A 24,250-nucleotide genomic window follows, 5' to 3' on the forward strand; every position below is an offset into this window, starting at 1 on the left:
CCAGCCCTGGTAGCACAATCGATATYCTGATAGAATTTAGGGAGTTTTGTCTTCAGATTAGCCTTGTTAAAATCCCCAGCTACYATGAATGCAGCCTCAGGGTGTGTGGTTTCCAGTTTACAAAGAGTCAGATAAAGTTCGTTCAGGGCCATCGATGTGTCTGCTTGGGGGGGAATATATACGGCTGTGATTATAATCGAAGAGAATTCCCTTTCGGTCGACCTCTAGTAAATATGCACTGCAAATTCATGACATGCAGGCAACAGTGCATATTTCCCACATAAAACTGCTCAGTGACTGGATATCTACAGAACTAGAGGGGAACATTTAAGAAAAAATAAGACAAACATCTAAATTAAGATGAACTCACACCTAATAAAACCCAATTTGTGAAAACATCTAGCTTGATGTAGGCCTAACCTGTAACATAAATGTGTGTGTGTCAGATATGTCACATGTTTGATGGACTGTTGCCAGGACCCATTTGAAGCTGCATCGCGGTGTCTTCTGACTGGCCATTCTTCTGGCAGAAGTTACGGGAAGCGAAGGCATAGAGAAATGGATTCAGGCAACTGTTGGCATAGGTCAGTAATACAACAAAATACAACTTGGTAGAGAAGTTTTTCAAGTTTTCAGACTTGGCCAAATGTCCAGACATGTTTAGCATGATAACAACTTGGAATGGCATTGAACAGATGACAAAAGTCACAATGATGCTGGTCACATGTCTGGTCATCCTGGACTTTCGGATGAAAGCTGAATGTTTCACTCTCTTATGGAGGCGGATGTAGGATGTTAGCAGGAGGGAGACAGATAATACTAATCCAAGTATCACCATCACCAAACCTCCCACCCCAGGGCTATACTTTTGTTTATTATAAGCGATGTTAACACAATGGAGATGGTTGTCCTCCCCCTCCACCATGTTGACTGTCAGGAACGGTGAAGATATTAATACCACAACACCCCACAGTATGGGAAACAACCACCTCCCCAAACTCCCCTCACGCCACCTGGCCCAGCACTGGGGTGCAGAACTTGGTAGTAGCGCTGGACACTCATCGACAGGATGGTCAGCAGGCTGGAGAATGTACAGCAGTAGGCAACGATGACAAAGAGCTTGCAGAGACTGTTGCCCAAGTCCCAGCTGAAGAATATTGCATAGACCAATAGCGCCACACATATTAGCAGGCTCAGCATATCTGACACGCCAGGGTCAACAACAGTTTCATACTCAAGTTGTATCTGTACAGATGCCAACAGCTGATCACAGCTTTCACTGCTATGTTATGCCCAGAAGATAGCAGAGAGCCAGGACCACTCCACTGATCATGGTGTCAGTCAGTGGAATCAGGGATTCCAGAGGTGCAGTTGAAATTGGAAGACTTACAGGTGGAGGAGTTGAAACTGTCAATCATTGTGAGACTGAAGATGAGGGAGAATGAGTTGAATTCAATGTAGACGAGCAGCTGAATGTTGTCAGCAGTTGAGATGTGGGTTGGTAGTGTCTGCAACTGAGTCGCTAGCAGGGTTTCAAAACGAGGAAGGAGAAAAACTCTGATCACATGAAAAAGAAAGGGGAGGGTCTATTCCATACCAAATATGTTGTTTTGAGATCTACAGCCTGTAACAATTGCACAAGCAAGTGAATGCTGGCATTTGAAATAGATGATTACAGTAGCTGAGATGCGAATGGACAATAGTTGACAAACAAAATTCCATAAATTTTGTATACCTGTACTAGTTTCCATGAGTTTGTCCCAGAGATGGTTGCCAAATCCCGATTAAAATGGCTCACGTTCCAAATAAAATCTGAATGACTCTGTAGAGTTTACTTTTTTCCTTGCAAAATATATGCATTTGGCAAACTAAAAGCATATTTGTAGGTATTCTGGGGGGCAATATCGTTATAGTACAGCCTCGACGCCAATGCATGCCTGTTACTTCGCTGACAAGTTGTGAATGACAAGCCATAGCAACAGTGGTAGCCAAGGTGACCGTATGGGCTTCCGGATCAGCCTATCATAAATTGTTACACTGTAAATGTACAAAACAATGTTTCAACAGTGCTGACGAATGTATCTATTTTCACTGAGGTGTTGCAATGTATCAGACATGAGTTTATCGCTTTTTATGATAACAAAATCATTGTTTAACGTGTAATTCGGCCAATGGAAATTAGCCACGCTTTGAACATGTACAATCGGACATGTAATACTACGATTGGAAGATTGAAGCGGCGAAAGCTTCCACCATTGGTTATTGTTGTGCGTGGGGAGCAGGTATAGGTCCACTTCATCAATCCACCGCCTCCAAAGGGGGGGATCAGATAGGAGTCTACAACCACCGACGCACACCATTTCAAACCTATGCCGGGGTGTAGGAATAAAGTGCAATATAGTAAAATACGGGACTAGGACTATAGTGATATTTTTTTCTATTAAAATGAACCGAATGTGGACAATAGGCCTCTTTTGTGCTCTTCTAGCTTTCAGTAAGTATGAGTTCTAAATTACATAATATAATTTCAATTTATTTGCTGTTACTTGACATTTCATGACGTTTTCTTATGGTTGCAGTATAAGCAGCAGTAAATGTGCTAAAATGGCCATCTTTTGATTGCAGTGCATTGTTGTGTTGACCGATGAGTGTCAAATGGGGTAACATTGTAGAAGACAGGACTGATTTGCAGCTTCTGGTACTTTCTCTTCATCCGAATCCTGAGGAGACAGACTGTAACATTGATATGTCTAATGCTTCTCTTTTTTTCATTCATCATATCTGGACGTTATGGTTATTTTGCTTTATGAGCACGTTATTCAGATTTTTTTACTTTACATTTTTGTCCATCTTGCCACTAATGTCATACCTAACACCTCTGCTTCCACAACCACACCGACCAAACAGAAGCAGGATTCTAAACACCCTAATCCCACACAGTTATACTGCAATTGTACCAGTTATCAACAACTAACTACCAGTGGTGGAAAAAGTACAAAATTGTCAACTTGAGTAAAAGTAAAGATACCTTAATAGAAAATGACTCAGGAAAAAGTGAACTTCACTCAGTAAAATCCTACTTGAGGAAAAGTTGAAAAGGATTTGGTTTTAAATAAACTTAAGTATCAAAAGTGTCAATAATTTCAAATTCCTTATTAAGCAAACCAGACAGCACCATTTTCTTGTTTTTTTTTTAAATTTACTGATATGCAGGTGAACAATCCAACCCATAATTTACAAATGAAGCATGTGTTTAGTGAGTCTGCCAGATCAGGGATGTTTTTCAAGTGTGTGAATTAGACCATTTCCCTCTCCTGCTAAGCATTGAAAATGTAACGAGTACTTTTGGGTGAAGAGGGAAAATGTATGGAGTAAAAAGTACAATTTCTTTAGGAAAGCAGTGAAGTAAAAGTATAAAGTTACCCCAAAAACTACTTAAGAAGTATTTTTACCTAAGTACTTTACATCACTGCCAACTACCCATACAATAGTCTGCTTGCTTTGGACGGTGCAATCAGTTTGCTATGTGGGTATAGAGATGGAAACAGCAAAGGTATCAAATCTTTATCAGCAGTGAAGGTGACCTTTTTCCAGGAGCTTATCAGTTTTAGTACAGTATCGTTCCGTTCTGAGACGGAGAAGTGTCATGACCTCTATGGAAGGAGTCAATGAGATGTAGTATTGTGACTGTTATGCTTACAGATGGAGGGGAAGACTAGCTACCAGATGAACTTAGTCCCTCCGTAGTGAATTTATGGCCCAGTGGTTGCTCTGTCACATGACATGGGTCAATTTAAGTTAATATTAAGGAGTTGTATTTTTACTGCGTACAAGTTTTTGTTTAAACCCTCAGATCTATGTTTAATTTTATCTACAGGTTCTGTCAGAGCGGAGGATGAGGTTGACATTGATGGGACAGTGGAGAAGGACTTGGGCAAAAGTAGAGACGGCTCCCGGACAGATGACGAGGTAGTCCAGAGGTAAGTGTGTTTAAATATTTCAGTAAAGAAGAGTGTTCTGTCATGCAGTAAGTCTTGAGACTAACTGGTGACAAGAGCACCCCATTATAGACTTCTACTTCCTCCCTCTTTTCCAAAACACAAACCCTTTATACTGACCTTACATGAACCATGGAAACCACTTTTACCTCCTCTCCTTTCGGCTTGCTATTTTCAGTCAAAAATAAAACCCCTATTGAGATTTGTTGATATACTATTTTATTTTTGGCTTGACACCCCTTCCTATTAAGCCTGTAGAAGTACACCTGATCATTCTTCAGTTCATTAGAGAGCAACACACAACATTTTATAAGGGTTTTCCCTATTACCAGTCACACAGATGAGGCCTCTATAAATATTCCCTTTGGGGAAATCTTGAGTCTATCTTTTGTTTGTGCTGATCTCTGACTTCTCTTCTGTTTTTCCAGGGAAGAGGAGGCTATCCAGCTTGATGGCCTGAACGCAGCGCAGATAAAGGAAATCCGGGAGAAATCAGAAAAGCATGTCTTCAAGGCCGAGGTGAACAGAATGATGAAGCTCATCATTAACTCCCTGTACAAGAACAAAGAGGTTAGTGTCTGCTCTGGTGATCTGTGTAGACAATGGAGCGGAGAACGTTTACACTTACAGAAATAATAGGGCAATACAATAAATATATATTTTTTTACACTCATTAAGCAATATTTACAGTCATTTGTTTAATTAGAAATGAGTTCACAACGAGACCTTCTGGCTATCTATCATTACATAAACCTGATAGAGGTTCAGTGAGGTAACTTAAGGTAATTGAATAAGGGTCGAGACAGTTAGGAATGTAATTTGGGGGCGGGGCTTCACCCTGCCTGCATCTCGGGGTAGAGGTGGGGGCGAGCACACCCGCTGACTAGAGCACCCACTGATGGGAGCTGCCATTTGTATTGGCAGCTCCCATCATTGTAATTTTATCATTTGTTGATGTTTCTTTTTGTCTGTGTCCAGATCTTCCTGAGGGAACTGATCTCCAACGCTTCCGATGCTCTGGATAAGATCCGGTTGCTGTCCCTGACCAATGATGAGGCACTCACTGGTAACGAGGAGCTGACAGTGAAAATCAAGGTATGTTAAGTTACCTTAAAAGTGTTAGCTTTCTGTGTGACCCACCCTTTTATGTCCACCGACTGGAGGCTAATTAGCAACCCTTCACTGAGCTATCTAGAGTGAAACCTGAGACCGAGAGAGTTGTTAGGATAACATCTCTAAATTTACATCTCAGTTTTTGCATTGCAAAAAGGGACATCAAGACTTTCAATACCTGCTGCAGGACATTGTGTGCTTTCCCTTTGAGTACATGCAAATGAATAATAAATACTGTACACACTTGGTTTGCTTTTCTTTCATTCTAAATGTGCATAGATTTTTTTATTACTATTAATGTTTCAAACTAAGTCTGTCAAGTACAATGCAAAGTAATCCAAAACCCAATATAACATTTCACTGTTTGTTTCTCCTCACCTCCAGGCTGACAAGGAGAAGAACATGCTTCACATTACCGACACCGGCATCGGCATGACCAAAGAAGACCTGGTCAGGAACCTCGGCACCATCGCCAAGTCCGGCACCAGCGAGTTCCTCAACAAGATGACAGAGATGCAGACCGAGGGCCAGTCAACCTCTGAGCTGATTGGTCAGTTCGGCGTGGGCTTCTACTCTGCGTTCTTGGTGGCTGACAAGGTGATCGTAACCACGAAGCACAACAACGGCACGCAGCACATATGGGAGTCTGACTCCAACGAGTTCTCCGTCATCGAGGACCCCCGCGGGGACACCCTCGGCAGGGGCACCACCATCACGTGAGTCAGCAAGGCAACTGTCAGCAAGTAGCAACCATTCAGAGTCAATATAGCATTAGTGTGTAGGTGGATGATTTGTACTTACTATGGCAATTTTAGTCTGGATATGGACAGCTCTGTTAATAGTCTATGATGAAGTAGAATATGGTTGGTTAGTTAAGCAACGTAAACCCTCGTATCAATAATACTTGTTATGATGTAGTTATTGCCTCATTTGTTCAGACCTTTTTGGCATTACTGGCTGTGGAAAATTCAGTCAAAAGACTGTCTAAATTAAATTAAGCAGAGACACAAATGTCAAACCAAAGCTGAACTAATAAGTGCTCCAAATTGGATTTCACTGTAATGAAAATTGGTTTCATTACTGTGCCTTTTTTTCAAAGGCCAAGAAGCCCGTAGTCTCGCTCAGGCGGTGCAGCCAGAGGAATCTAGTTATGTTTGAAAGGTTCACAACTGTAATGACTAACATTAAGCTCTGACTGGCTCTTCACTGCAGTACATTCTTTTTCTCCCCTAGTTTGGTGATGAAGGAGGAGGCAACAGACTACTTGGAGCTGGAGACCATCAAGAACCTTGTGAGGAAATACTCCCAGTTCATCAACTTCCCCATCTACGTATGGAGTAGCAAGACTGAGACTGTAGAGGAGCCTATTGATGAGACAGAAGCAGATAAGAAGGATACAGACCACGATGAGGTTGAGGTGGAGGAGGAGGAGGAGGACAAGGACAAGCCAAAGACGAAGAAGGTAAAACATTGTTTCAAAGACTAACTACTGTCTGTAGCAGCAACGGATCCCATCGAAGCAAATCTCAATGGAAGTGGATCTTTCAGTTTTAAAGACTGTCCTTTCTCCTTTCCTTTTCCCCCACCTCAGGTGGAGAAGACAGTGTGGGACTGGGAGCTGATGAATGACATCAAGCCCATCTGGCAGAGGCCTGCCAAGGAGGTGGAGGAGGATGAGTACAAGGCCTTCTACAAGACCTTCTCCAGGGTGGGTGTCTGTCTACAGTTTATTCAGACTCACTCTCCTAGCAGACACTAATCCATTTAGTGGATACACAGTCTATATTTCCACTTAGATTTAGCAGACACCGGTTCTCAATGGGTGATCTTAGGTCAGATATGACTCATCTGACTGGACATGAACTGAAGTTGTCTTGTCAGGCAAAGCTTCAGTTGCCAGGCAACTGGTTTAATGACAGATGGAGGTTGTCTATGTAAATAACTCCCCACTCTATTCTGTTCTTGCAGGACACAGACGAGCCCATCTCCCACATCCACTTCACAGCAGAGGGGGAGGTCACCTTCAAGTCCATCCTCTTTGTGCCTGCTGCAGCTCCCCGGGGACTCTTCGACGAGTACGGTTCTAAGAAGAACGACTTCATTAAGGTACCACAGCAATGATTGGTTACAAAGCAACTATGGATTGGCATACACGCGGTTCTCAGTGCAGTATTGATGTGTCGTAGTAGTTTTCTCAGTCAGTAACAATCTTCCATCTCTCTCAGCTCTTCGTGCGTAGAGTTTACATCACTGATGACTTCCATGACATGATGCCTAAGTACTTGAACTTTGTGAAAGGAATGGTAAGTATTATTCCTTAGGGTTAAGTCTGGATACCAGTATGTTTAGCCATCATTCCACTCCTTGCCACTCCTGTCATGCTAAAGATTGGCATATGACTGGGGGTACAAGGAGTAAAATGTTAGCTAATCAGACTGGTACCCAGGCTATTTAAGTGCACCCACTGAGGATTGATTGAATGTTAAAGCTGCAATTTGTACAAATTCACATAGAAAAGTGAGTTATAGATCTATAATTCTCATTGAAAGCAAGTCTAAGAAGCGGTATATCTGGTTTGTGTGCTATTTCTATGCTTCTCGTTAAGTCTTTCAGTTTTGTATACCAGCTTCAAACAGCTGAAAATACTATATTTTTGGTTATGGAAAATATATTTCTCAGTAGTTTACATGGTACAGTAATTCTCGACACGATATTAGAATTTTAGCAACCGGGAAATGGCAAAGCGATTTTTGCATATTGCATCTTTAAATTTCTTGTCTGTTCCATCAGGTTGACTCTGATGACCTTCCTCTGAACGTCTCAAGAGAAACTCTCCAGCAACACAAACTTCTCAAGGTGAGGCTTGCTTTCAATTCACTCTAACAAGGAAACCTACCTGGGTCAACACTCTTCACTAAACCACTCTGCTAACAGCATACTTAAACATACCTCTTCTTCGGCCAGGTCATTCGCAAGAAGCTGGTGCGCAAGACCCTGGACATGATCAAGAAGATCGCAGAGGAACAGTACAACGAGAAGTTCTGGAAGGAGTTTGGCACCAACATCAAGCTGGGTGTGATCGAGGACCACTCCAACCGGACCCGTCTGGCCAAGCTGCTGCGTTTCCAGACCTCCAACAGCGACACGGTGCTGGCCAGCCTGGAACAGTACGTAGAGAGGATGAAAGAGAAACAGGACAAGATCTACTTCATGGCTGGGACCAGCAGAAAAGAGGTGAGGGTCTGGATGAGAGCACTGTTTTGTGATCGAAAATGGTGACCTTTGAGTAGAATATGTATGTTTGTAGAGCATAAAAGCGGAGTTAGTTTTTATTTTTAATTTAACCTTTTATTTTACTAGGCAAGTCCGTTAAGAACAAGTTCTTATTTCCCCTACCGGGGAACTGCCTTGTTCAGGGGCAGAACGACAGATTTTTTTCCTTGTCAGCTCGGGGATTCGATCCAGCAACCTTTCTGTTACTGGCCCAACGCTCTAACCACTAGGCTATATGCCGCCCCAAAAGTTATAAACCTTGTAATGAAGAGTCAGGATCTGTAAAATATTATAGTAGCCTCCTTCCTACATCAAATGTTTGCTGTATCGTTCCCTGAGCTTAATTTCCCCTCCATCTTTTCCGTCAGGCCGAGTCGTCTCCCTTCGTGGAGAAGCTGTTGAAAAGGGGTTATGAGGTCATCTACCTGACAGAGCCTGTGGATGAGTACTGTATCCAGGCCCTACCGGAGTTTGACGGCAAGCGCTTCCAGAACGTGGCCAAGGAGGGCGTCAAGTTTGACGAGAGCGACAAGACCAAGGAGAAGAGGGAGGGCCTGGAGAAGGAGTACGAACCTCTCACCACCTGGATGAAGGACAGCGCCCTGAAGGACAAGGTTAGGGGTCTTCTCAATAGGCTCAATGGGAATGTGCATTGTTATTGAATAGACACTAGTCAGATGGCATCTCCTCTGTTTGAAAATGTTTGCTCAGGTGTTGAAAAAGCTTTGAAAAGCTGAATCTTTGATCTGTCTGCAGATCGAGAAAGCTGTGCTGTCCCAGAGGCTGACCAACTCTCCCTGTGCCCTGGTAGCCAGCCAGTACGGCTGGTCCGGTAACATGGAGAGGATCATGAAGGCACAGGCCTACCAGACAGGAAAAGACATATCCACAAAGTAAGCAATGTGAAACCATTTTGACCTAATGTACAGTATATGTTCTGTGGGATAAGACATCACTCACAAGAACTCGTAGTGGCTCAAGTCCTAGAGGGTGTTGACATAGTTTCTGCTTATTACCATGTTTTGACACCTTTTATTTCTGTTGTCCAGTTATTATGCAAACCAGAAGAAAACACTAGAGATCAACCCCAATCACCCTTTGATCAAAGAAATGTTGAAGAGAATAAACGTGAGTACCATTTAGAATTCAACACAAATGACTTTACCGGACATACGCCCTTACATTTCAAATTGACCCAAATGAATCATAGGTTCCTAACCGTATTAAATTCTCCTTCCTGACCTCAGGATAATGCAGAGGACCAGACTGCCTCAGACCTGGCTGTAGTGCTGTTTGAGACAGCCACACTACGGTCAGGCTACCAGCTGGCTGACACCAAAGCCTATGGAGACAGGATAGAACGCATGCTCCGACTCAGCATGAACGTGGACCTCAATGAAGAGGTACGCTCAATATAACTAATATTACCCACGTGCAAAAACGATCTGAATACTTACTGCTACTTTACCTATATAATAAACACTGACAATGCAAAGTGTGTTATAATGCAGTACATCATGGCTGGATTCTGTATACAAGAATTTGCTAGTAAACATAGCAGAGCAGATTTTGGGGTGAGGGGAATTGGCACAAAGAGATGCTAAGGTATATCTGCGTCTTTCTTTTTCCGGTATATCTTTGCTTATCTTAACTTCCTTACCTGTCACAGCCAGAGGAGGAGCCAGAGGAGGAGCCAGAGGAGGAGGTTAAAGCAGATGAGGAGGAAGATGAAGATTCGGTAAGATGGGAGGGGAGTCTAGCACAGAACTGGGGAAAAAAGTGTTAGTAATGTTAGTAAGACGATGGATAGTGATGGTCCTTTTTGCTTCATGTACGGATGTGTTTTTCACTTTGCTCTTTCCAGGGAGCCACAGGAAGGGATGAGCTGTGAGACGGACTGGGCAAGGGGGGTTGGAGGGAAGGGTGAGGGAGTGAACTGGGGGGCAGAGCTTTGACTGGAACTAGGTCCATCTTCTCTGCTGAAAAGGAGCGGGTGGGTGTTTGGATTTTAGGAGCTTCTGTTTATGGTTTTGTTTATTTTCTACATTCCTACATGACTGTAAATTTGTTAATATTTAACCGAGCCGGTTATGAAGTGCTGACTTCCTGTCATGAGAACTATTAAATGTTTCCGGAAAGGTAATCTCTCACCTGTGGTGTCTTCTTTTTACCTGTCATTTCTGTTATTTATTAGCCAGTAGTCAGCCAATTCAGACTTTCCACAGTCAAATCTCCAGCTTTTTATTCAGGAAAAAGCTTTAAAGAGAGCACATTGTTAAGTTTCAAAACAATCAATACAATTATGCTCACTCATCTCACAACAACCACATACATTTTTGATACAGCTTGTTTCTGTACATTCTGTACACGTTTTGATAGGCACCTTCAAAGAAATACCATCTCAAAAGATGTTAACAGCAATAGGACTTCACAATATTTACTGTTCACAGCCTCCATTCACAGTCTGAAATGCCAGACATCCCCCTACACAAACATTTGTTAAACATCCCTCAGATTTTGCCCTCGGGCCGTACCAACGAGAATTTCCCGGTGGGATCTGGGATGAACCACTTCTCCCACAGGTCCAGGTGGACACAGGGGTAGTCCCAGGGCTTGAAGCGGCCGTTCCAGTGCAGCAGGTGTGCACCCTGTAGGAAGGTCTCAGAGTAGCGGGCGTCTGGGCTCCAGCCTATAGGAAAAGAGAACAGAATACACAGTAAATCAGCCTCTAGGAGTGGCTCTATCCTACATTATGACACCTAGGCCTGTGTACCAGAGCCATAAATCTCGATACATGGTTATGCTGTGCTATGTAGGAGGTGTGGTGATGTCATCAAGGTGAGGCGATCTCACCCAGGTGTCGGACGTGCCACAGAGGATCGATGATTGTGTATTTGTCATGGAACACGATCAGCATAGGAGGAGTCGCCACACCCCCTGCCATGGCACTGCTGTATATGTTTTTCCTAGTGGATGAGAGCATCACAAAGTAGAACATTTTTATTTAATTTCTCTAATCATGATATTCAAATGAAATAGAAGTAATAGTACGTTTTCATGGGAATATCTATTATTATAATAGACAGCAGGGTTAATTTCTTATGGGTTCAGGTCAGTTTAGGGGTTATGTGGAAAGATCTGATCACAGGTCAAACATACTTCTCTACTTACTTTAAGTTCTCCTGCATCCAGTTCTCCAGCTGTTTGGTGATCTTCTGTTTCTTCCACTCTCCAATGTCGGCCACAAACACCCCAGGGTTGAATGAGCAGTCGCTGGGGTTGATCCCCAGGTCTCTCACTTCCTGTTTCCTGTAGTCCAGGAAGCCCATGTACGTTGTCTGGGAGACAGGGTCAATAGGGAAGGAATTTGATTTGGATTCAGAATCGGAAACAAACGGATAGTTTAGAGAGATCTATGAGACCGCTTGTCAAGTTATTTAAGAAGAGAATGAGAGTATCGTCTTGGCTAGGTATAGGATAAACTTAAGAAAAATATATTGTCCTTTACCGGGATTGATTGTAACAGAGGTGCCTCTGCTCTTATTTTGGCAAACAATACCCTCTCGTGGCAAAAATGACACTGACCTGCATGCCCACGCTGCGCACCATCTCGTGGGTGGAGGGCAGGTCACAGTCTGTGGCGAAGGCAGCAGCATGGCCTTTCTCCAACTTGGTATGGTACAGGTCCTTGATGTCACCTGTCATTAGTGAATGTAAATACTGAAAATACAGGCACCCATTTTATCTCAACTACAGCTCAAAACTGGACTGAATGGCAAAAGACACATTTCTGTACCTTGCACAATGACATCGTCGTCTAAGTAGATCACCCTCTTGTGGCTGATATCAAGGAGCGGCAAGTAAAAGCGTACAAAGTTCAGCTGCAGAACAATCAGAACGGGGACTTTAGGGACAGTGACTGTGGTTAGGTTATAATTAGTTCCTATGTGTGTGCTTGTGTGTACTCACTGGATGCAGCAGGTCTGGTCGGGAGGAGTCTGGTTTCACCTTCCCTTTCAGAACCATGGGGTTAAACTCTAGAATCTTATACTTGATTCCCTTCAACTTGGTCTTCTCTATGTACTGTCTATGAAGACAAAGGAATATAATGACCGTTCAACTCACTCAAAGTAATTTCTCAGTTATCCTTTTCTAGGCCTTTATTGAAACAATTCGGATAATTAATTAAAACATCCTGGGTTGGAACTAGGAACTGAAATTGCTACATATCAAGCAGTGACACAGTGGAAGGGGAGGGATTAGTGTGAAACACCTTGTCAGCTTGATGGCATCACGAAGAGTGACAATATAGAAGAACACACTGGCATCTGTGTTGCTATAGATGCTGTTGATGGTTGCCATGGCACCGCCCATTCGTTCCTCCGCAGCACAGATGACTACTGGGATGTCATCCTCTCCCTCCGCTGCCTTCTCTACAGGAACTTTGGGCGCATGCTCTGGGTCCTTCCTGGTTTCTGTGAGGGAAGTTCAACCAGTTTGGGCTTGGTCAAGTTTGACCTAGATAGTTTGTGTATGAATTGATATGTAGGCTGTGTGCCTTTAAAAAAGATGTATGTAGTTCTGTCCTTGAGCTGTTCTTGTCTAATGATGTTCTGTATTGTGTTTCACGTTTTGTGTGGACCCAAGGAAGACTAGCTGCTGCTTTTGTAACAGCTAATGGGGATCCTAATAAAATACCAAATACCAAAATTAGTCACATCTATTTTTAAAATCTATTACAACTATTTCAATTTCAAAGTAATTTGCCCCTATACCGTAAGCGGCAAAGGAAATGCTTATTTTTAAATCAACAGGCATTCATAGCCTTGTGCCAACTGCTCTTCTTGGCAGGTTCTAGTCTTGCCACGTCCTAGTTTCCTTCTCTTGCCGTGGCATGCACCTGGCTCTCAGGTCAGCGTGTCTTTAGTGAGACCTTTTCTCACCTGTTAGAAAGAAGCTGGGGGGAATTACCTGTGTGTTTGAGTTTGGGCCGAGATGGGCCACTGAACAGCTTACTGTGCAGGAGTAGACACACTATGAGAACCAGCATCATGAGCAGGATATGGTTTACTGTGACACAGCAGAGAGAGAAAGGGACCATTCAATAAAGTCAGATGCAAGGGAACTGAAGCAGAAGTCCTTCCAAACTGGGTCAGTTCAACTTAAGCACAGTTTCCACTATAATGCTGTCACCTCGTATCCAATCATGGCAGATCACATAGTACTGAGATACTCAAACATGGCTCTCATCTGTACCCTACCCTTTTCACGACTCATCCTCCAGGTGCCACGACTAATTCTAACTAATAAAATAGTTACACCCGTCCTTCTCTTCCTATCCACACACCTCAGCTGTGTGTCAGCTGTAGTCAACCTGAGTGGCATCAATCGTGTGCTGACACATTCACCCCTGGATGACCTAAACTGTCTGCCTCAACAATAACTAAATAGTCATTGAAATATTGCTTCACTTCTGGAAAATGTAAAGAACCAGGCTGCCAGCTGTACTCTGTGCCAAAAAATCAACTGTTTGTGTTGTTTGAGTAAAGGCATCTGTTAACTTTCTAAGTAAAGTATAGACTGTGTAGAACAAGGCACAACTGTTGTGGACACTAATTCAAAATCCTTTAATGGTTGCATCATGTATTGAATGTGAACAACAGAGGACTGAGATGATGAAATGGGACTCTTTTACGGGCTCACTTTCCTGGTTACCTCATCAGTGTTGAGGAACATTTTGGGATTGGCAACACACACACACACACACACAGAGAGTCTCAAACATAATTTATGGAGGTGTTGGAAGCGTTCCAACTCAGCTGAGGCAAAGTATACTCCAGAGGAATCTGGGGGGTTGTGCTTTACCATGGCTACACTGATCCCTGCTACAGCCACCACGATTACAAGTGTGGAGCAAAACCCATTATTTACATGCAACAATGTTTTATTACTCATTTAATATATATAAAAAAGTAATGATGTAAAAACTTGTATAGGCAAGGGCTATTACAACATCCTGTGGTCACTCACTTTTCCTCAAAAGAGCCATTGTTCATGTTTCTTCCAGCCACATCTGAAAAGACAGCGAGAAGCAGAAAGCAGTGAGATTCAAAGGCAGACAGACACGAAGACAAATAGACTAAGAGTAAGCGAGGGAGGGACTGCCGTATTCCTTGGCATTGGTGCACAGTTGAGGATCCAGAAGGGTGTCTTCACAGACATAAATCCTTCCCAGAGGTGCTCCCGAACAAGATCTGGCAGTCCTCTCAGATAGACACAGTCCTCACCACAGATGTTAAATACAGGAAAACCCCTCTGACAAACATACCTCCAAATCAAGATGAATAGTTTAATATTGGGCTTCACATGAGCCTGAGTTGTTTACCATTACCCCTCAGGGTACCTCACCTATCCACAGGAGGTACTTAGGAAGAGTCATAAGAACATAGGCCTCATGATTGGTTGCAGATGAGGGGGCAAAAGACAGAGTACTTCGGGCAGAGTGAAATGTGATTGGGGGTACAGTTAAGAAAAATAAATGTTGAGATCAACTGGTTTATAATATAAAATGTCCTATTTCACACATGTAATTGGAGATGTGTTTTTTTGGCATATCCCAACTCCCCCTGAGCCACCCTTGAAGAGTGGGGTCACAGCCAGGGTCACCATTGTCCAGCACCCCTGGAGCAATTAGGGTTAACTGCCTTGCTCAACGGCACATGGACCAATTTTTCACCTTGTCAGCTCAGGGATTTGAACTAGCAACCTTTCATTTACACCTGGAGGATGAGCTCTGGCTCAATGCTCTAATCGCTAGGCTACCTGCACCCTAGTCTGTTTCCACTGAAACATTTGCTGATGGAAATAAAGATCCTGCAACGTTATCATGTTCATGTCATGATGATCACATACGCTACACGGTATGATAGTCCACACACCGCAACTGCAGAACAGTACAGACATGATAATTGTATGTCATGACTTTTGTAACTGGTCACTCTCTATATTACTTTATCAGTATMGTAAATGTATACCATACTGTAGCCCAAGGTGTTAGCTAATACAGTTATATCTAATGTAGTATACAGTACATACTGTACTGTTTCTCTCTGTGACATACAAGGCTCAGCACGCATGTGGATCTGGTTTTGAAAAGAATCTCGGTGCTTCCTTCCTAGTGGCATTTTTCAGTAAGCTTTTGTCTGTCTCTCCCTAGAGGCTATCTTTCTATCCCTCTATTTCTTTTGCTTAAATTCTAACTCTCTCGATACTGATGTCTCTCCATCTCTCTCACCCTCTGTCTCTTTTGAGATGTAATGTGTAAGTAAACAGTAGAGTTGAGATGTAAACTACTCTATAAACAATCAATAAAAGTGACATCACAAGCTGTGTTCTGTTTGGCYCTGGATAATCAAACAAAAACTAGCTCAGCTAGTTTCGTACTGTACTCTTCTGCCCATTTTCAGAGAAAATACTGCCACTCCATTGACGTCAATACTAGTATCTGTATTAGTTCAGACTTTTCACATATGGTGCAGACAGATTTTCTGGGCAAGTTCTCCTCCGTAGAAAGCATCACTATCCAAGACTGAGCCAGTATAAATGACTTGGTAATGTTTTTTAGTGTTTGTAAAATACCCATTAGGCGAAGTGTTTTGCGCCCTTGTCCAATTTCCMCTCTTATACAACAACAACATAAAAAGGGTGACAGAGTTTGGATTGTGTTCATTTTTTTTATGGGTTCCAGACTCTTTTCAGTGTCATATACACACATTTTAATGCTCTTTGAGACAACTTTCTCTAAATTAATCCAAACTAATCTAAAAAATAATTCAATGTACAGAGATGGATAGTCAGATATGGCTTAATCAGGAGTTTACAAGATTACTTTGTTTTTAGTAGCCTACTGTATGTGAGATTTAAAACATATAGAAGAACTAGGGAATCCTCATTAGACTAATATTTTACTGTCTGTTCTGGTAAATGAAATGAAAGTTCTTCACAAAAGTGAACCATCATTCATGGTGTCAAAGAAGTCAGTGCCAACTGTTATTTTACACTCACACAAATTAAATACATAAAAATATCAGATGAACCTATAGCAATCTACTCAATGCATCACACATAGATTATAATAATGATTTTTTTTAAATGTATGAATATTACGTTCTTAAAAAGGTGTGTGTCTCCTATTCTAGCTTTAGAGCAATGCAAGCTATGCACAACAATGCACAATATCAAAGCAAAACTCTTCATTCAACAATGTGTCATAAAATAAATGAACTTACCGGGAAAAAGTGCCACAATTATTCTCACCGGTTAAGTATCCACCGGTCTCTGCGCATGGTCTTGAATAAATGCTACAAAGAGAAGCTCCTTCACCCACTCAATTTTACAACCCCCKAAAAATATTCAGGAAGTTCTTTCCAGATGTGCCTCATCTTGTTCACCCATGGAAAGCTCCGCGGGGGCCACATGCCTTCTTGTAGATAATTACCGAGATTGCATTACACTCCACAATAACAACTGTGCTTCCTAAATTATTTCTCATAGGATGCATGTTTTTAAAAATATTTTACCTTTACATGTATTAGCCTATTGTAAAAAGAAAAGTAGATCTATAAGCCTACAACTGAATAACTTTACTATATAGGCCAATATAATTTGTGGCAACTACCATTGCAAGAAGAAGTTATTATTTACAAAGTCTAAATCAATCAAATGTAATAAACCCAACCTATGCATTATCATTCAATATAAGTTATTTTGAGAGTAATGACTATCAAAAACTACAAGCCCCAGTGCACAATTCTGCTACAGCCTAGTGGACGATCAGAGTATTACCGAATTTCTTGCTGAACATGCTACAAGCTGTTTTAGCCCATAGCCTATGGTAGAACAGTGTTGTGCATTTATTTTACGTATTATTGTCAGGTATTAAGTTCACATTTTCTATCTTTTGCGTTTTTAAGGTAAAAAGTAGAGTAGAACTCAATTGAAATGTGTAGGCTTTTGGTTGACCAACAATTTAACCTACTTGTCATCATGCAATCCCTAGCTTCTGATCAGATACAACATCAAGCTATTTTAGCAGTTTAAACGGTGTCAAATAGTGAACTTTATTACATGTATATGTTCAATGGATGGTGAGAAGACATTGACATATTTAATCAAGCTTACCCAGAATGGCGAATTGTGCACGCTTAAAAAAGAACTTGGTGGCACAATTTGTCAACAAAAAACATTTCGGGAAATCGGGTGATACATTGTTGCATTATGCCGCTGGTCATGGCCAATTGGACATTGTGCAATTTTTAGTAAAAAAGATTGGGATGGACATAGAGCTGTACAATACCGACTACAAAAGAGCTCTGCATGAAGCTGCGTCCATGGGACAGCGGGAGTGTTTGAGTTATCTGCTCACTGAAGGAGCCAAAGTAGACTGCTTAAAAAAGGCTGATTGGTGAGACATACATTAACACGCATGCCATGTGCAAACATTAAGACAACATTATTCCTTATATATTTTTTAAATCAAATWGCAAAGAAGTTTTAGATTTTCGAGTCTGTATTAGGATAACATGTATTGAAAAGCACATTTTTATTGGAAAGTGATTTAACCACTTCGATAGCTCAGTTGTAGAGCGGAGGACTGTAGAGGCTAAATGCATTGAAATCCTTAGGTCGCTGGTCAAATTCCGGCTCGACAGGAATTTTTTTTCGTCGGCCCATGTTATGTGCATAAACGCTTAATCGCAAACTCTCTGCTTAACAATGCCAGTACGTATCAATTAAGAATCCAAATACCATGTCAAAAATAAGAAAAATTAGAAGACAAAAGTTATAAAAACTCGTTGGTGAGATGTACACAATAGAATAAACAAAGTGAGAAGTAACTGGTTATAGCAGCTTAAGTATTATAGTAATAATAAATTAGTTAACAGCCAGTAGTGACCTGTTGTGTGTTGTGGTTTGTTGTCATAAATAACAAATAAGTTGTTTAATGATTCAATTAAAGTTCTGGTTTCAATTTATCATATTTTATTAATTGAATGACCAGAGTCAATATTCATTAGAGAGCAAATGGGAAGCAACCGCGCCGAACGAGGGAGGAAACGGGAGGACCACCAGAATTTGTCAAATAGAGGCTTATTTTTTTTCAGTTGCTAAACGTTTTGCTACCTTGTTTACTAACGAATTACGATCCTGCTTTTTCTTACAGCCAACGTATCCCTTCGATAGCTCAGTGGTAGTAGAGCAGAGGACTGTAGAGGCTAACTGCTGAAATCCCTTAGGCGCGGTGGTTCAATTCGGCTCGAAGGAAATATTTAATAGTTCCAGAAAATCACCGTGCCTGCATTGTATACATTATCAACACACTACTATGAACATAATTAAATCATTAAATACTTACACACAAAATTGGCGTGGGAGGGCGAGTCCCAAAAATATATTATATTGCCACAAATAAAAACAATTATGTGCAACTCTGATCCAAACCATTGTGACCCACCTCACTTTCAGGACCCTTCTGATGATGGCCTGCACCCGGAGGAACCACATTTTTTTGGGAGTGATTTACCAACCTTCGATAGCTCAGTTGGTAGAGCGGAGGACTGTAGAGGCTAAATGCTGAAATCCTTAGGTCGCTGGTTCAAATCCGGCTCGAAGGATTTTTTTCGTCGGCCCATGTTATGTGCATAAACGCTTAATCGCCAAACTCTCCTTAACAATGCAGTACAGTATCAATTAAGAATCAAATACCATGTCCAATAAGAAAAGTAGAAAGACAAAAGTTATAAACTCGTTGTGAGATGTACACAATAGAATAAACAAAGTGAGAAGTAACTTGGTATAGCAGCTTAAGTATATAGTAATAATAATAAGTTAACAGCAGTAGTGACCTGTGTGTGTGTGTTTGTCATTAAATAACAAATAAGTTGGTCTAAGATTCAATTAAAGTTCTGGTTTCAATTTATCATATTTATTAATTGAATGACCAGAGTCATATTCATTTAGAGAGCAAATGGAAGCAACCGCGTCGAAACGGGGAAGGACACCAGAATTTGTCAAATAAGAGGCTTATTTTTTTTTCACGTTGCTAAACGTTTGCTACCTTGTTTACTAACGAATACCATCCTGCTCTTTTTCTTACAGACCAACGTATCCCTTCGATAGCTCAGTGTCGTAGAGCGGAGGGACTGTAGAGGCTAAACTGCTGAAATCCTTTAGGTCGCTGGTTCAAATCCGGGCCTACGAGGAAATATTTTTAATAGTTCATGTAAAATCACCGTGCCTGCATTGTATACCATTATCAACACAACTACTATGAACATAAATTAATCATTAAATACTACCCAAAATTGGCGTGGGAGCGGGCGAGTCCAAAAAATATGATATATTTGCACAATAAAAACAATTATGTGCAACTCTGATCCACCATTGTGACCCACCTCTACTTTCAGGACCCCTCTGATGATGGCCTGCACCCGGAGGAACCTGGGTATGATCCAGGAACTACTGTCCCATGAGGCCGACCCCATGCTGTAGAACAAGGACGGCTGGAACTCCTTCCACATCGCCTGCAGGAAGGGAGACCCTGCGGTCATACAGCACCTCCTACTGGCCAACCTGGAAGTCTGGAGGACAGAGAGCAAGACGCTGAGGACTCCTCTGCACACTGCAGGTAATCTCAGTGCTAACAAACAGACATGTCACAGGTCTGAACATATTCCCAGGTATTTTGAACAATATGCATAAAATATCACTTTTTTTCTGGTTAATTACCCCTTCTCTGTCTATTCTCTGTTCCTACAGCAATGCACGGCTGTGAAGAAGTGGTCAGCATCTTGGTACAGAGGTGTGTTTGTRTATGTCTGTGTGTGTGTGAGAGGAGGTATGAATTACGATATGTCTCAGACGATTTGCATACTTGTGAGGAGGCATGTTAGAGTGTCAGTGTTGAGGCTCTGTGTGTTAATGTGATCATGTGTAAGTGTGTGTGGGTGTAGTGCTAACTGACTCTCACTTCTCTGTTTGCAGGTGTGGTTATGTTCCGGATGGCAGGGACAGCTGTGGGGTCACCCCCTTTATGGACGCAGTGAGGAACGGACACATATCTGTGGCCAAACTACTGCTGGAGAAGCATCAGGTATACTGGAGACTCTGGGGGAAAATAACATTTCCATCTATCAAAACATATCTGAGATAACTGAAATTTACACCAAAAAACAACAACTTGTCTGTACCTCACTTAATTCAACCATAGTCTCCCTGGAAAAATTAATCCACCTTAATCACTCCAGTATCTGTATCGCACTTAAATTCCACCATAGTCCCCTTGGGAAAATTAATCCACCTCAACCACTCCAGTACCCCTGGACATTGAATAAGATACTGACCTGTATATACTTGCATTCTCGTGTGTCACATAGGCCTCTCCGACTGCAGCAGACATCCTGGGGGCCCAGTCYTGCACCATGTTGCTGTCACAGCCCAGGAGGAGGCGCTAGAGTTCCTTGTGAGGGACCTCGGAGTGGATGTGAACCAGACAGCCACTGACATGCAGCTCACTTCCCTGCACTACGCTGCCAAAGTTAGCTCAATTCTGTAAACATCTATTATCAGGCCTATCCTGTACATAAAGGCAAATTGTGTGCATAATATTATATCATGCTTGATATTTTATATTTTCAGGAGGGTCACACAGGCACAATCAAAGCTCTCCTCACATTAGGAGCAGATCTTCACGTCAGGGACAAAAAGGMAAGAACAGGTACTGTAGAGAATTGGTTCCCAAACTGTGGGGCGAGGGGTCGGCACATGCCCCCCAAAAAGTATATTATTAAAAAATGTTTACATTTTTAAAGGAACTCAATCCGGCTTTAAACTGAAAGTTGTAATAGTAGAATGAACAAGATGTAATTTCGAAATTGGGTAGTGCATCATCAGTTCCTCTTGTCATGTTAGTCTTCGCATACCTTAGAGAGCTATTTATAACTTGTCAGAAATGTTCAGATCAACTAGCCCATGTCAGCTAACGTTTTTTTATTTWGGTTTTTTAGCCCATAGATATTTTTGTAATTTTTATCCACTGAAATATCACATGAATACACATTAGACATGGGAAAATGTATAGAATTGCAAGAAAATTAGCTTTAAAACGGCTAAGTTTTCTTTGCACCCAATGACAACATGTGAAGAATTGCACGAAATAAGCTTTAAACCTGCAAAATTCTCTCTACCAACAAGAGGGGTGTAAACAGTTTGTATCATAAACAGTGCTTGTGTCCACAGAAATAGACATGGCACGTGCACACAGGGGAGGCGCGGGATGTTTCCCAATACTGGAAGAGTGAAAAAGTTAGGGAACCCCAGCTATATAATCATACATTATGATAATTGCACTTTGCTTGTAGCAATACACTTTAATCAAAACAARTGCTTGGAGGCCAAATCTGAATTTGTGCAACAAGAAAAACAGGAAATGTAAGTTGACATAATACAGAGAACAGGATGCGTTCTAATTACATAACTTCTGTCTAGCATATGCAAGTAGTTCTGGCACTAGACCCAATTCTCAAACCACAAACCAATCAAAACACTCTGTAGTCACATGTACAGTTGATCTTGAATGCAGGTCATTGAATCCTGTCCTCGGGCACCCTGTGTTAGGGGTAATCACAGGCCCAGAAAGTTGGACCCGTTCCAAAATGGATCTGGGGATTTCCCACCCGATCCGATATGCATAAAGTAATTTTCAAAAAACCTGTTCAGATCAGAGAGTAGAAAGAGAGAGAGAAAGAAACCTCAGACTGGGCGCTGCCAGCTCCATCAATAAACGAGTGATATTGGCGAAATGATCCACAGTTAGGCCATACATGTCCTTAAAAACTGCCTAAAACAAATGACAAAAAACAATTTGTTGTGTTTCGATGGGTAGCATATTCAAAACTTCATAGCCTATTTTTTTATTGGTTTTTACTGTCCTCAAACATTAACTGTCCACCTCACCYTTTAGCTGTTGGAGATTTGAGCGCTAAATGCGTCAGGGCATTGCATGCATACAGGCCTAGATGTCCACTGTATGATATTATGAAAGTATATATAAAGGAAGAAAGCTTGGGCCTAGCCCTAGAGAGAAAGATAGAGGTATGCTGGCGCCATGTTCCCAACACCGACATGCATTTCTTTATACTTGTCAGATGGAACTTAATTTGGCAAAAAAAAACACTTCTATTTAAAGAACTGGTTTAAACCTTTACAAACGTTTTGAACAGACTAGGCCTATATTGTAGCAACTACCCATCAAATGACAGCAATAGGCTAAAGCTATTTATTTTACAACAGGCCTAGTTTGAACCTATATTAAACTAAATACGGAGTACAAAGTTAAAAAAGACAATTAACTTAATTTAGCCAACAAAAATGTCTCAACATAATGAAACAAAACACATTTAGCATATTTAAAGAACTGGTTTACATTCTTTTACAGATCTACATAAATAATGATATACAATAATATTAATAATTCTAAAACAAATGATAATAAATACAAAATAAATAAATACAAGTTCAAAAATTGCATCAAACCTGAATAGCGAGTTGCACTCAGTCCATTTAGCCAAGCCAACTTTCTTCTCATCTTTGTCCACTACAATATTAAAACTTGTCCCTGAGGACATTCCTGTTGTCGCCTTCTTTTCACTATACTATTTCTCCTCTAACTTTCATTTTACTTTAATGAAAAAGGCTTCCATCTTAGCAATCAACAGTAGCCTAGTCCAAGGCTCCTTTCACTCCTTTCGCACATGTGAGGGGAGCAGCCGTAATCAGTTTCAGCTGGACCTAAGCTACAAGCTCGTTCAGTTTTCATCACCTCACACACATTAAATTAACAGAGGACAGATCCAGTCAGTAAATCAATTTAAATTGCACATACCCGAGACCCATAGCAATTATATCAGACCCGACCCAGATCTGAGACAAAAATGTGGGTTCTGACAGACCCAAAATTCCGAGATCCAACCCAGGACCCAAATTTTTGTCTCAGATCTTGGTCGGATCTCGGAATTTTGGGTCTGTTGGACCCGTGAAGACCTCTACCCCGTGTGTGCACTGTGCAGATATCTGCGCCAGCAAGTATCTGACATTAATGAATGAATCTACTGCCTGTATCTCACTGTGCGTCCCCAGCTCTTCATGTGGCGTGTACAGGGTAGCATGCAGAAGCGGTCAGGACACTCCTACAGCTGGGACTAGTAGACGTGGTGGATGCCTCGGGCACTACTGCTCAACAGCTTGCCAAAAAAACAGACGTGCTCAGAGTGTTTGAATGGGATTTGACATCAACTACTGTCTGAATGGAGAATCAATAAATGATAGACATTAATGGTATTCTGGATGGCAGAATAATAACTTCATATAATTTCTTTCTGTTTGGATTTTGTTGATGGGGTTGAAACCAATACAGTGCCTTCAGAAAGTATTCACACTCTTTTACTTTTTCCACATTTTGTAGTGTTAAAACGTGGGATTAAAATTATTGATCATTGCTAGACAGCCATTTTCAAGTCTTGCCATAGATTTCCAAGACGATTTCTGTCAAAACTGCAACAAGGCCACTCAGGAACATTAAATGTTGTCTTGGTAAGCAACTCCAGTGTATATTTGGCCTTGTGTTTTAGGTTATTGTCCTGCTGAAAGGTGAATTTGTCTCCTAGTGTCTGTTGGAAAGCAGACTAAACCAGTTTTTTTCCTGTGCTTAGCTCTATTCCGTTTCTTTTAACATGATGCAYCCACCACCATGCTTGAAAATATGAAGAGTGGTAGTAAGTGATATGTTGTGTTGGATTTGCCCCAAACAT

General features: G+C 41.5%; 2 protein-coding genes, 1 non-coding gene and 2 pseudogenes across 4 annotated transcripts; 3 read left to right on the forward strand and 2 right to left on the reverse strand.

Moving 5' to 3' along the window:
• Positions 1–1,418, reverse strand: part of LOC111981058 (tetratricopeptide repeat protein 41-like) — a 10,147-nt pseudogene extending 8,729 nt beyond the window's left edge.
• A 933-nt stretch (positions 1,419–2,351) lies between these two features.
• Positions 2,352–10,527, forward strand: LOC111949581 (endoplasmin). Its single transcript, XM_023966868.3, has 17 exons — positions 2,352–2,494; positions 3,878–3,980; positions 4,427–4,568; positions 4,977–5,093; positions 5,496–5,827; positions 6,345–6,573; positions 6,703–6,819; positions 7,080–7,217; positions 7,337–7,414; positions 7,902–7,967; positions 8,076–8,345; positions 8,753–8,998; positions 9,141–9,277; positions 9,434–9,512; positions 9,632–9,787; positions 10,054–10,122; positions 10,249–10,527. Exons 1-17 carry the CDS (start codon positions 2,446–2,448, stop codon positions 10,273–10,275), a joined length of 2,355 nt encoding a protein of 784 aa, XP_023822636.1. The 5' UTR covers positions 2,352–2,445; the 3' UTR covers positions 10,276–10,527.
• A 234-nt stretch (positions 10,528–10,761) lies between these two features.
• On the reverse strand, positions 10,762–16,762 carry glt8d2 (glycosyltransferase 8 domain containing 2). Of its 2 annotated transcripts, XM_023966882.3 has the most exons (10): positions 16,673–16,762; positions 14,415–14,457; positions 13,356–13,454; positions 12,658–12,859; positions 12,354–12,471; positions 12,181–12,265; positions 11,970–12,082; positions 11,556–11,722; positions 11,238–11,350; positions 10,762–11,073 (listed from the first exon to the last, which is right to left on the reverse strand). In XM_023966882.3, exons 2-10 carry the CDS (start codon positions 14,431–14,433, stop codon positions 10,895–10,897), a joined length of 1,095 nt encoding a protein of 364 aa, XP_023822650.1. In that variant the 5' UTR covers positions 14,434–14,457; positions 16,673–16,762; the 3' UTR covers positions 10,762–10,894. The 2 variants fall into 2 exon arrangements, with proteins under 2 accessions (XP_023822650.1, XP_070290290.1); XM_070434189.1 differs by lacking the exon at positions 13,356–13,454.
• Positions 16,763–17,454: 692 nt separating this feature from the next.
• Positions 17,455–23,809, forward strand: LOC111955887 (ankyrin repeat domain-containing protein 16-like; annotated as a pseudogene).
• trnay-gua (transfer RNA tyrosine (anticodon GUA)) lies at positions 18,970–19,057 on the forward strand. The gene is given in 2 exon segments: positions 18,970–19,006; positions 19,022–19,057. It is a non-coding gene; the product is annotated as a tRNA-Tyr (tRNA).
• Positions 23,810–24,250: the final 441 nt, after the last annotated feature.

This window comes from Salvelinus sp. IW2-2015, linkage group LG3 (genome assembly GCF_002910315.2).
Source record: "Salvelinus sp. IW2-2015 linkage group LG3, ASM291031v2, whole genome shotgun sequence".
NCBI classification, from domain to species: domain Eukaryota; kingdom Metazoa; phylum Chordata; class Actinopteri; order Salmoniformes; family Salmonidae; genus Salvelinus; species Salvelinus sp. IW2-2015.